General features: G+C 36.7%; 1 protein-coding gene across 4 annotated transcripts in view; it reads right to left on the bottom strand.

Moving 5' to 3' along the window:
• NAV3 (neuron navigator 3) overlaps nt 1-12,714 on the bottom strand; it is an 832,636-nt gene that overhangs the window by 21,465 nt on the left and 798,457 nt on the right. For all 4 annotated transcript variants that reach the window (XM_067009787.1, XM_067009786.1, XM_067009785.1 and 1 more), the window contains 6 exons: nt 12,395-12,567; nt 10,681-10,834; nt 8,825-8,999; nt 3,847-3,944; nt 1,224-1,319; nt 778-946 (listed from right to left, as the gene is read on the bottom strand). In XM_067009787.1, coding sequence (XP_066865888.1) covers nt 778-946; nt 1,224-1,319; nt 3,847-3,944; nt 8,825-8,999; nt 10,681-10,834; nt 12,395-12,567 — 865 coding nt within the window. The remainder of the gene's footprint in view (nt 1-777; nt 947-1,223; nt 1,320-3,846; nt 3,945-8,824; nt 9,000-10,680; nt 10,835-12,394; nt 12,568-12,714) is intronic.

Here is a 12,714-nt window from a genome sequence, read left to right as displayed (position 1 = left end):
AAGTGTGTATGTTCTTCTTTTTCTCTTCCTCTTTCCTCCTTCTCTTTATTTCCCTCTAGCTCTCATTATACATCCCAGCTGTATCACCCCTTAAGCTTTTGAAGAATATAAATATAATAGGTATTTGGTAAGGAATTAAGAAGGAGAGCAACAGTTTCTCCTTTTACTCACCCAATTACCTTAATCATAAAATCAAATATTGACAAATCCTTCTATTAATCCATAGTTTATATAGATGTGTTCTGACTCTTTAACATATATGAACAAGGAATTATGGACACAAGTATACTTTAGATATTCCATTTGCCTAGAATTAGTCACATTATTCAAAGCAAAGAGAATTTCTCATCCCTGATTCTTAACTTCCATTCTCTATCCCCAGTGGGTACTTATTGGGTATACGTATTTTAAAATTAAAGGTAAAAGAATGAATATATTACCTTGGAATATGCAATAAACTTTTTGAATCTCCCCTAAATCTAAGAGGATGATGGAGAAAATCTAGAAAATTGAAATTTGCTACATCACATTTGTTTTTCTGAGTCTTGGAGAAACTTCAAAATTACATCTTAAAACTCAAAGAATTTCATTTACTTGGATTTTTGTGTTTTTAGTAGGATTTTAGTGTTTTAAATATAAACACAGCTCATATCATATCAACATTATAAAAGTGGTTAACATAGTTTTCAAATATGAAAATTTGAAGGGAAACTGCAAAAAAGAAAAAAGAAATGTTGGTAAAAAAAATACAACTGTGCTTTCCATTTTTATTTTTACCTTTCAGGTTCACAGTGATGATGTTATTATCGCCGACAAGGTATCCACAAGGCAGCAGTTCAGGCACTTCTAGGTTATGGGATCTAATTAAATCTCCTATACAGTAGCTGGCAATGCAGTCAGAACTCAGACCAAGGCTAGTGGATGTATCAATGCGGAACACATATTCCTGAAATGGTATACACAAAAAAGGAAAGTCAAAACAGAGGTCCAACTCCTCTACAACAAATACAAAACTCATGGGGATGTGAAGCTAGCTATCAAGAATTTTAGAAATGGGTAATATAAGAACAATTAATATCAAACAGCATAACGAGAGAAAACGTTCCTTAATATTTGAAATGGAGGAGACGAAAAGCAGATATCTCTATGCCATTAAAGCTAAGGGAAGCATCCAAAATGAAACACATTTGAAAATTAATATCAGGACGTCTTGCACAACTTACCTTAAAGAGACGTCTAATTACACCATCTAGGACATCCCACTTGGTTTTTCCACTGACACCAATGGATCCTATCAAATATGCCTGAGACTTCTGATCCTAAGTAAGAACAAAATAAAACAAGATAAAATCCAACTGTGTGTCTTTTTTTATTATGATATCTTCTACTAAAAAATATTAATATTAGTGGTGATTAACACTAAAATATATATTAAACCTACGGGTTTTATAATAACAGACATACACAGTGGATTATACAAAATACCCCAACAAACTAATCAAACAAACAAACAAACTAACTAACAAAGTAACAGGATAGCAACAAAAACAAGAGAGAAACAGATTAGATGAAGTGGTATGGTCAAGGAAAACTGATTCATGACCTGTTCAGTAGAAGGGAAAGGGCCAGGAGAGAACCAGTCTTCCATTTTAATGCAGTGGGTACATTCCTGAAGAGAAGCAATTTGGTAGCAGGGAAATGGTGATAGAGATGGAACAGAACTATATCATGAGTCCTAGAGCCTCATCTTAATGTTTTTGTGATCTTATCTTTGTTAAGTCCAAAACTCAGTTTATTTTTTTATTTAGATTATCTCTAAAATCCAATCCAGTTTTGAAAAATAAGTTATCCATGGTAGTATGGCATTCACATATTCACAACACAGGTCCCATTTTGAATTTATCAGAAAATTCAATATTTAGAAGAACTTGCCAGGGAATCCTACAGGGCTCATTTTGTCAAGCAAAGAACTCCTTTATAATACAAACAAAGGTCCCAAATTTATCGTTTTTGTAGGATGGGATTTTGAGGAATTTCTATATATATTAGAAAAGTAAGCAATTCAATTTATAGTCTGACTGAAGCCATTTTATGTTGACTGGAATGGTTACATGAGATAGCGATCATGACACCAGTATATATAATTAGAGAGTTGATATATCACAATTCTGATTCTAGTCACCAACTTGCATAGTCCTTAAGAGGTGGTAGAAAAATAACTGAGTCAGGTGTTAGAAGACATGGATTCTACAACACACAACATCTACCATGTAATTAAGAAATGTGATGTTAGTTCAATAGCTTAGCTGGCTCAGAGCCTCAATTTCTTCATCTGCAACATTTAACTTTATAAGGGTAAATGATTATCAGCACTATTTAGATATAACCTGAAGTCAATATCTGTTACAGAAAAAGTTGAGAAATTCACAGCAAACCATTCTTATTTTGCAACTACTGTTATAGACTGAATGTTTGTGTCCCCCCCCCCCAAACTCATATATTAAAGCCTCAACCCCCAATTGATGGTATTTGGAAATGGAGCCAGCAGGAGGCAATAAGAGCTAGATTAGGCCATGAGAGTGGGTCTCTCATCATGGGATTAGTGGCCTTCTAAGTAGGGGAAGTAGGAGAGAGATCTCTTTCTCTCTCCCCAAGTACACACACTGAGGAAAGGCCAAGTGAGGACCCAGGAAGAAGGCAGTCATCTGCAACCGAAGGAGAGAGACCTCACCAGGAACCAAATCAGCCAGCACCTTGATCTTGGACTTAATAACTGTGAGAAAATAAATTTCTGTTGTTTAAGCCACCCAATCTATAGTATTTTTTTGTGGTAACCCAAGAAGACTAAGACAACTACTTTCCAACGTTCAAAAATATTATCTTTCAGAATTATTTTGAAAAAGAAAACTTGTTTTACAGTGTTACTGTAACTGAGTCAAAATGAACATGCATACAGTGCTTTTAAGCAGCTGCTTTAAAATCAGAGATCATTAGACTACCTAAGCTTCACTGAGACTATTACAGTCTTTTACATAAAGACCCACTTGGGAAATTCAGGCATAGATCTGCAGCTCAAGCAGAAAGTTTATGGCATTAGAATTCTTGGAATATATGCTCAGTGTAAAAATTCACAATCGCTAGCTCACTTTTCAAACTTAAATACTTCAATTATCTTAAAATTCTAAAGATTTTTTTGTTTTTCTGTCTGATAAAAAATTTTTGGATACTTACAAATTTGTATTTTTGGCCCCTGAACTACAATTTCAACTTGAAATAATAGTTTTAGTTTCAAGAAGAGGCTAGGGTCAGAATGGTATTGCCAATTTGAAGGCAATATTTGATTCCAGAAAAGTTAGAATATTTGCCTTATCATCTAAGACCTTGCTTTAAAATGATACACACAAGTAGCGTCAATGGAATTTGTCATACTGAGTCCAAAAAAATATATCTTTCCAGTGTCTGGAAGAGCCATATAACTTATAGTCTCTTCTTTGTACAAAGACCATCTTGGCAGCTCTAGCAACATGTTACTATACATCATAAATATCACCTGTATTTAGTTAGACAAAATGTTAATGTCATAGAAAGCAATGTACTTTTTCGGTTTTAGAAATGAGGGTGGCTGACAACCAATACTGTTTTCAGTGAATGAACATGACATACTGAGACACATTTTTACCCCCAGGATGATGTCATTTCTTCTGAGTCCCTAACTTTCATGCTTTTATAATAGATTAGGCCAATGCCAAGACAAACACCGCTGATAGTATATTTATGACAAATACTTATTTGATTCATGGTCATTCTCATCTTTTAGAAATAAAGAACTTAAGGTCAAAGAAATACCTTTGCTCGACCGTAGCCCTTGCTTATGGAGACTATAATTTTCACGCTGCGGCCATCTTTATGTCCGGTTGCATCACCAGCATCATCGAGCAAAATATCTACCAAATTTTCAAAGAAACATACACAAACACACACACATACAATAGAGTCACATTAGCTTGGATTTCTTTACTGTCATCGTTTTCTCCCTCATAGTTTTACATCTTTCAATGGGAGTATTCAGATTTTCTGCCACCCATTCTAACCTAACTGGTTTGAAAAAACCTCAGCTTCCAAGAAGATGAGTGACTGTGTTGGGTTAAAGTTTCCATCTAAGAATTTATTTCTGCTTCCAAAGATCTTCACCCAAGTGTTGGGCACCCAGTGCATTTCGATGAGGAAATAAGGGGTTCCTTTTTTCTATTATGCACAGGTCTGAGTAATACCTGAGTAATAGTCAGTTACCATTATAACCGTGACAAACAGAAAAGCAATCTGATTTTTCTATCCAACCGAAAACATCCAAGCTCATCACCCATGTAATTATGAATGCAAAGGTGGTGAGACTGACTGTCAACTGAAATGGTTTTCAAGCATTTGGCACATTCCCTGCTATATGACTACTCACCTAGTATCTATAATTTTAGGTAATCATTTGAATTTCAACCACGGCATTATACTTCCCCGCAGAAATATATTAATTATTGCTCTCCTGTTCTGTTTATGCTTATAGCTTCAAAACCAAAATAATACTTCTAATAATCAGCTAAGAGTTACAGAAGCATGATAAAGCTAGCTAACCTTTAACCCACCAACCTTAAAATGTGATTAAAGATTAATTTTTAAAACATATGAGATTAATGTCCAGTTTGGAGAATGATTAAGGCAAACTAACCCACATATATGTTTTCCTATGACAAGGATGCTATTATGTTTAATATGAAGATAGTTTTCTGGGGACAAAGAAAACGTGGTTATGTGTTGAAGAGCACATGTGCCTGGTGACAAGAGGACTCAACTGCTCAAACTGTAAATTTAGAGAGCCAAGGACTGTGACTGTACCATTATAGAAGTGACAATTTCATCAAGTGCCTTCTGAAAATAAAATGCTTCTATTATCTTAATAATTAGAAATATGCAATTTTGCAAAGGAAGGAGTTTAAAAAATGCCATAACACCATAACAATCAAAAGCACATTTAGAGTTTAAGGAATATGGAGGTTTTTTTGCTATAAATTTTTAAATTGTCAAAGACAATCTCCCTTACTGAAATTTATTTATTTATTTTACTAGATTAACATCCTCCCAGTCTCACCATTTTTCCTATCCAATTCAAACCTCTTCCTTAAGTGTCATTTTAATTCTCTCCTTGCTCCTTTTCTCAAAAGTTTAAAGTAGCTTATCGTTCACATCTAAATATCTTGTAATTCATGACCAAATTACCTCTTTAGTACTTTGCTCAATTATTCATAACTTCATAAATATTCAAAAATATTTATTTTAACTAACAGTTTATTAATCATCAAAGAAATCAGGAACTGTGGATTTCCCTGCTGGCGCAGTGGTTAAGAATCTGCCTTCCAATGCAGGGATGTGGGTTCGAGCTCTGGTCTGGGAAGATCCCACATGTCGCGTAGCGGCTAAGCCCGTGCTCCATAACTACTGAGTCTGCGCTCTAGAGCCCGCCAGCCACAACTACTGAGCCCGCATGCTGGTACTACTGAAGCCCGCGTGCCTAGAGCCCGTGCCCCGCAACAGGAGAAGCCACCGCAACGAGAAGCCCACGCACCACAAGAGAGGGTAGCGCCCACTCGCCGCAACTAGAGAAAGCCCACACACAGCAACCAAGACCCAAAGCAGCCAAAAATAAATAAATAAATTTATTTAAAAAAAAAAAGAAATCAGGAACTGTGCTGGGCATTGGGAATGAAGAAGATGAATTCCCTGCCCTTTTGGAATATACATTCTCAACAAGGTAATCTTGGATGTTTTAAGTGCTTTAGCAAAATGAATACAGTAGTTAAGAGTCAGGCACTGGAATCATCCAGATCTGGGCTCAAATATTAGCTCTATCACTTATTGGATGCATAATCTTGAAAAATGATCATAATCACTTTCCTAAGTCTTGGTTTCCTCATCTATAAAATGGGGCACAAAAGCACCAGATTCGCAGGGTTATTGAGAACATAATAGAAAATACTTTTAAAGCACTTTAACCTCCGTGTTTAGTAAGTTCATCTGTTCTAACCATTACTCCTTTTCTCTGTGTGTTTATTCAAAGTCCTTGTGTTGACAGTGGAAGGAGCACATCATGACCCACTCTGGGTCCCCCCTGCCCCCCGCCCCAGTACATTGACGGGATGATCGCCTGAACAAACAACTCTGAGTAAAAACAAATAGCAGCCAGTTTGAGATAAGGGTTCTCTGTGTTGTTTTATGGAAAATAAGTTAGAGTCCTCTGTCAACATTTTGAAAAGAGATTTGCCATTCTGGTTATAGTCAAGTGAAATTCTGACAAAAACTGAAGGTTTTTAAACTTCTGTCTTCACTGGATGTATGGAACATGCACTATTATTTCAGGAACTGGACATTTGTCAATTAGCCTCTCTCCTGCCTACTTCTTTTTTTAAAAAAAATAATCATGAACTCTAGAAACTTTTCCTATTAAAAAGCCTCAGCATAAAGGCACTTTTGATTTCCAATTTTGAACCCACTAAACAAGAGTGAAGGCAATGAAAACTTGACTTGAAAAGTATCCTAAGTCAAGTGATGTCAAGTGATTTACATTTTTCTTGCTAGTTCAGACACAAGTATCGCTATTGAAAAATAGTTGAGGAAATAAAATAATATAGGACTAAAAATAAACCATGAAATGGGTAATTATAAAGCATATTTTTGAAAAAAAACCCACCTCTGCTCACAAAATTGCCCCAAATTCTGAATCACGGCCATCAGTTAGATGGACACAGAAAATGTAAATTTAATTTCTTTGATTTTATATTTATCTTTATGAGTCCTAGTCTTTCCTAGACATTAATTTTGGTTTCATTTTTATATGGCTGTTCTTCCTAAACTACCTTCAGTACTAAATTTGCCTCCTTCAGACCTTATCATATTTCCATAGGCTAAACCAAAATCATGTAACAGGCAGTAAAATCCCACTGTTAAGCCGTCCTATAAGGTACCAGTCCCTTTCTCTCCTTAGAAGTGAAGCTCCAGGGCATAGACAGGCACTGACTGCCATTAGGTGTGGATCCTACCTCACCTCTCTCAGGTTCATCACCGACAAGCCAATGTGTAGGATGTGGCTCAGATTCTATACATTTAAAGTTTTTGTTCTTTCTTTTTTCCCATCTTTTGAAGAATGTGGATGATAACACTTCATAGACAATTTACACATTCAAGTTATTACCATATTTCCATAGTTTTATTTTACCTAATGATCTATAAGTTCATTTAATTATGACATCTAGGTTTTTTCTTAGCTACTAATATTTCTTTTACTTGATGTGTAGTCTCAAAATTCATTTTCCTTCCCCAATCTCTGCCAAATGGTATAAACGTTATTTTCATGAACTTCAGGAAATTCCTACTTGCCTTTTAGTTTCTAGTTACCTTTTATAAGAAGAAAGCAAGTATGCATTTGGGCCATTCATTTTACACCATTAAGGGCAGATATAATTAGTAGAATTTTTAAAATTCTGACCTTTTAGAAGCAAGAGATATGATTCATTAAAATATCAATATCAGCTTGCTGTATTTCTGTTTCTTTTCTTTTTCGTTTTCATCTTTATCTTCTTTTTCTACATTTTGGTGTAATTTAAGGCAAGCCGTGAAGTTTCTCAATTCTATCATGGGATCTAAAATTGCCCAGGAACATGTATACATATTATTGGTTTCCAAGCGTCATCTAGTGGCTGTGCTTTGCAATCACTGCAGATCTTCATGTAAATCTTTCCTCAACTAAGTCTTATATACATAGAATGATTCGATGCCATAGGAGCAGTTATACTTTATAACTCAATAGTTCATCAGCTATTAAGACAACAGTATGTCATATGATTCTATTTGCAATTGAATAAAACTGTACCCATGTTCCATCATTAGTACCACTGAATACAATAATAGAATCCAGTGTGTTCTTTTTGTTTGTTGAAAATCTAATAGAGCTACAGTCTGGGTGATGTAGTAGCATTATGTTCTCCCTGGGCCACATCATGCAGGATCATTTAGTCAAATTTAGGAATAGGTCCTGATACACTTAAGTGTATGGGCTTCGTACACTTAAAACACTATCAAATTGCATGGGGTTCTGAGTATTATATTCATTAGTACTAACAATCATCACTGAGAATATTACTTTTTCATCCTATTTGTAACTCTGGAGGAAGTACTTCTCAAACACAAGTAATTGTTTTAAAAAATGATATGAAAACCATATCTCTATGTCTTTTTACTCTTTCACAAAGAATGTTCTAAAATGATAATGAAGGGGTTTCCCTGGTGGTGCAGTGGTTGAGAGTCCGCCTGCCAATGCCGGGGACACGGGTTCGAGCCCTGGACCGGGAGGATCCCACATGCCGCGAAGCGGCTGAGCCCGTGCACCACAACTACTGAGCCTGTGCTCTAGAGCCCATGAGCCACAACTACTGAGCGTGCACTCTAGAGTCTGTGCTCTGCAACAAGAGAAGTCACTGCAATGAGAAACCCGCTCACCACAACGAAGAGTAGACCCCACTCTCCACAACTAGAGAAAACCCATGTGCAACAACAAAGACCCAACGCAGCCAAAAATAAATAAATAAAAGAAATTTAAATGAAAATGAAGTAAAATAAATTTATAAGAGAAAAAAGGACTATTTCTGACAACTAGGCCGTTAACATTTTGAAAAGGGTATGGGTGAGAGCTGCAGCGGGTAAGGGTCTCCAAATTCGAGGTCTCCAGGCTTGTGAAGTCAGAGGCATGCTTTGATTCAGGCAGGTGTGTGCACAAAATCACCTGAGGTAACGGACTCCGTGATGTTCAGATTGTTCAGAGAGAGTCCTAAGGACTGGCGTGAGGATGAGGAGGAAGTGCTACTTGCGGACTCAGACGGGGGCCGAGCTGGCTTCGCAGCGTTCCCCGTTTCTGCCTTCAACCGGTCGTTTTCAGCCTTCAGTATTTCAATCTCATTCTGTTGTGAAGATGGAAAACATGAAAAACATAGAGCTAGCTTGATTGAGAAAAGGGTACCGACTCTTTTAACAGGGTTAATCAGTTCATTTATTAAATAAACCATGTGGTGAGATATTAAATAAACAAACATAAATTATGAAAACAGGATTTCCTTCCAAAGAAGGAAAAGCAATCCCTTTCTCTGTCTCTCACATACACATATTCAGCTATTCACAAATACACACACTAACCAGTAGGAATTTTATAATTTTTAAAAAATCTATCATATATTTGAGGAGTTTTCCAAATATGACACGGTCTTATATGAATTAAGAATAACATAATTGAAAAGTTCATACCATTTCTCAGTTTAAAAGTAAACATATACACTACTACATATATAAAAATAGATAACCAACAGGGACCTACTGTATAGCACAGGGAACCATACTCGATATTTTGTAATAACCTATAAGGGAAAAGAATCTGAAAAAGGATATCTTTTTATATCTATATCTATACATGTATATATATATTCAGTTATATACATATAACTGAATCACTGTGCTGTACACCTGAAACTAACATGACATTGTAAATCAACTTTATACTTCAATAAAATAAAATATTTTTTTAAACTTAAAAAAAAAATTTAAATGAAAGTAATGTTAAAATCTCAGAGAAAATAATACCCTTTTTAATACTCTGAATTCAGGGAGAGTTGAAAAACACAGTAAAACAAAAGTAATACAAATAAGGTGATTTAAAATTACCACCTCAGAATCCTAGCTAACGTGTGAAAAAGTTTTTGTTCCTTCAAAATGGGGCACTAAGCTCATAAAAACAACACAAGCCTATTGATGAATATATCCATTGGCAGATGAATCTGCTCAGCAATGAGCTTTTCCTATTTCAGTCATCTGTGGTACCAAGTGATTACTGGTTGACCATAATAAAATGAAAACTTAGTCTGAGCACAGACTGATTCTGAATTTAGCCTTCAGATGCTTCCAAAAAATAGAAAAGCTTTACTTCTACAGATGGCATTCTACATCACACTTACTTTCATATTTAGAAAGCTTGTGTTATATTTCTGTTGATTCCTCATTACGTTTTTTTTTTTTTTTGCGGTACGCGGGCCTCTCACTGCTGTGGCCTCTCCCGTTATGCAGCGCAGGCTCAGCGGCCATGGCTCACGGGCCCAGCCGCTCCGCGGCACGTGGGATCTTCCCGGACCGGGGCACGAACCCGTGTCCCCTGCATCGGCAGGCGGATTCTCAACCACTACACCACCAGGGAAGCCCACGTTTGTTTTTCAGTAGAAAACAGGTAAAGGTGTTTGAAAGTCAGATTTCAAAAGAATAGGAAAAAGTTACCATAAGGGTAAATCATGGAAAAGTGAAGAAGCAAGCGCTGTAGTAGTTTCTCTAAAACCTTAGCTCTCAGCGAATCCAATCACTAGTACAGTGCCTTCAATGGTCCTTGAGTGCAACTGGCCAGTTTGCACTTCCACTTCCAAACCTGGATTTGACAAAATTCTCCATCCAGTATTGAGAAATGAGGTGCAGAGACTGAATAAACAGAGTGCATTTCCAAAAAGGATTTAAACGTGAGATTTGTCTTTATAATAACTAAGAGAAGAGAATAAGCAGCATTTTAAATCTCTCCTGTTTGTTCCCTGAAGGTGCTTTCGGACCGACCTGCATCCGGTTCATGGCTTCTCGGATCTGATCGAGATGATGAGCAGAGCTGAGGGCCTCCAGCCGAATATCCGTTAATTTTAATTCCTTTTCTCTGAGCTCACTCTTCAGCTGCAGAATTATCTCTGCCTCAGCCTCTGTGCATTCACAGATCCTGAAGAAAGAAACAAGCACAAAATCAGTGGTTGGGGAAGCCAGAGGATTACGAAAGGCAATGCTTCTTTTAAAAGCTGAACTGTAATACTGTCCAGCAGGTACAGAGATTATTTGCTGCTGGCAATACCTAGAGAAAAGGAAAAAGTATTTTGCAAACAGTAATACATTCACAGGTTCAAAACTGAAAATAGTAGCTGTCTTTTTTAATCTTTTCTTCCTATTTTCTGAGGTTTAAGAACAATCTATCTTTACTGTATATAAACTGATCCTCAAAATTCCCTTATTGCTGATGTTTATGGAGCTGAAAAGTCATAATATTACTACATCTCATTCTACCATTTTTCAAGGGACTTGAGCCTCTATTTGCAACATGAAGTTTGTTTTAAGCAAAGTCATTATGTCCTTAAAACGTTGATTTCTTGTTTTGTAAACTTTTGCAAAGAATAACCTTATTTGCCACAATACTATCTTCAGGTTACGATAAAATTCAATATAAATATTGTAGAAAATAAATCAGGGAGATTAGTTTTGGACATTTAAATAATGGATGAGTGTTATATAATGCGCCTGGTAGGCTCAGCTGATTTAGGAAATCAGCTAATGAAACTGAATCATAGGTTTCAACCCAAATGAGCAGGCTACCCGGGGGCTGCTTGAAGGTAATATACATTGTATCCTATTGTTGTTCTGTAGACAGCTTTGTAGGAAGTATGTCAAAAGAATTTGTTTTATGTTAATGAATATCTTTTCCATTTAAAATGTGAGGACTAATTGCTGGTCACAAAATGATAGTGCTATGTTCTTTCCTCTAAGTCAGGAAATTATACAGGGTGTACAAGGGTCTTAAATGGTTCTATTAGTGGCCCTGCTTTATATGAGTTCTGGGTGAGCCACTGTCTTGGGCACACAAGGAAATCTCATTTAAATAGTATATAGAACAAAGAGAATTATCAGAGCACATGTTTTACATTCTAAATATTTTATTCTTTCTTGTAACATCAACTAGTGGGATACTATAAAAAATGTTATGCTAGATTATCTAACACAATTAAAGAAAAAAGGATTGAAGTTTGGCTTGAGGAGACCAAATTTTACTTCCAAAACAGGAGGACAGAGAAGGTAGTCATTGTTGAAATGCATGCGAGTGATTTTAGAAAAAGCAAGAGTGAACACCGCTTAGGTTAGAACCAGGATCTTTGCAGTTTTCATGCATCACACTCCATTTTACCGGGATCTATGCTTGTAGATCACAGGGCCATTTTGCCGTTTCTTTGGTGGCCACACAAGGGGTAACCTGCATTTAATGCACAGTTAGACAGATACACGGACAAATGCAAGTGAAAATAATAACTTAGAAAAGGGGAGGATGAGATCAAGAACACCCAATTTCTAATGCATGGAAAGCAGAAAAGAAACAAATGCTGTCTGCTATTCTAAGGAAGATCTGAAAATAATCAGTATAGAAATGGTGCTGCCGTTCCATTTAGAACACAGATCTAGGCTTGGCCTGAAGTTGTCTTTAATAAATACTTCCGCAACCAGCAGACAAGTGACTTACGCTGAGGCGGACTGCGAGGGCTTCATGGAGGCTGACCCACAGTCACCCGCATCGTGGGGCAGCTTGGGCGATGCTGGAAGGGATGAATCGGTAAGCTCTTCAATGTCCGAATGTGAGGATGGAGGCTTGGTGGACTTTTTCTTCCCAAAGGCTTGTTTGAATGAGCTTCTCAGCTGCAAGAAGGACAGAAATTACCTTCCTTGTCTATTTGCACTGGGGGCATCTTGCTTTGGGCCGTTAGTTTGCAGGTGCCATCCTAGCCACTGCCTGGGGTCAGTATGTATAAGCAAAGGATTAACAGCTGCAGCACAGTATCTCTA

The sequence above is a fragment of the Kogia breviceps genome, chromosome 12 (assembly GCF_026419965.1).
Source record: "Kogia breviceps isolate mKogBre1 chromosome 12, mKogBre1 haplotype 1, whole genome shotgun sequence".
Taxonomy (NCBI): Eukaryota; Metazoa; Chordata; class Mammalia; order Artiodactyla; family Physeteridae; genus Kogia; species Kogia breviceps.
This window is presented reverse-complemented; position numbering and strand designations above follow the sequence as displayed.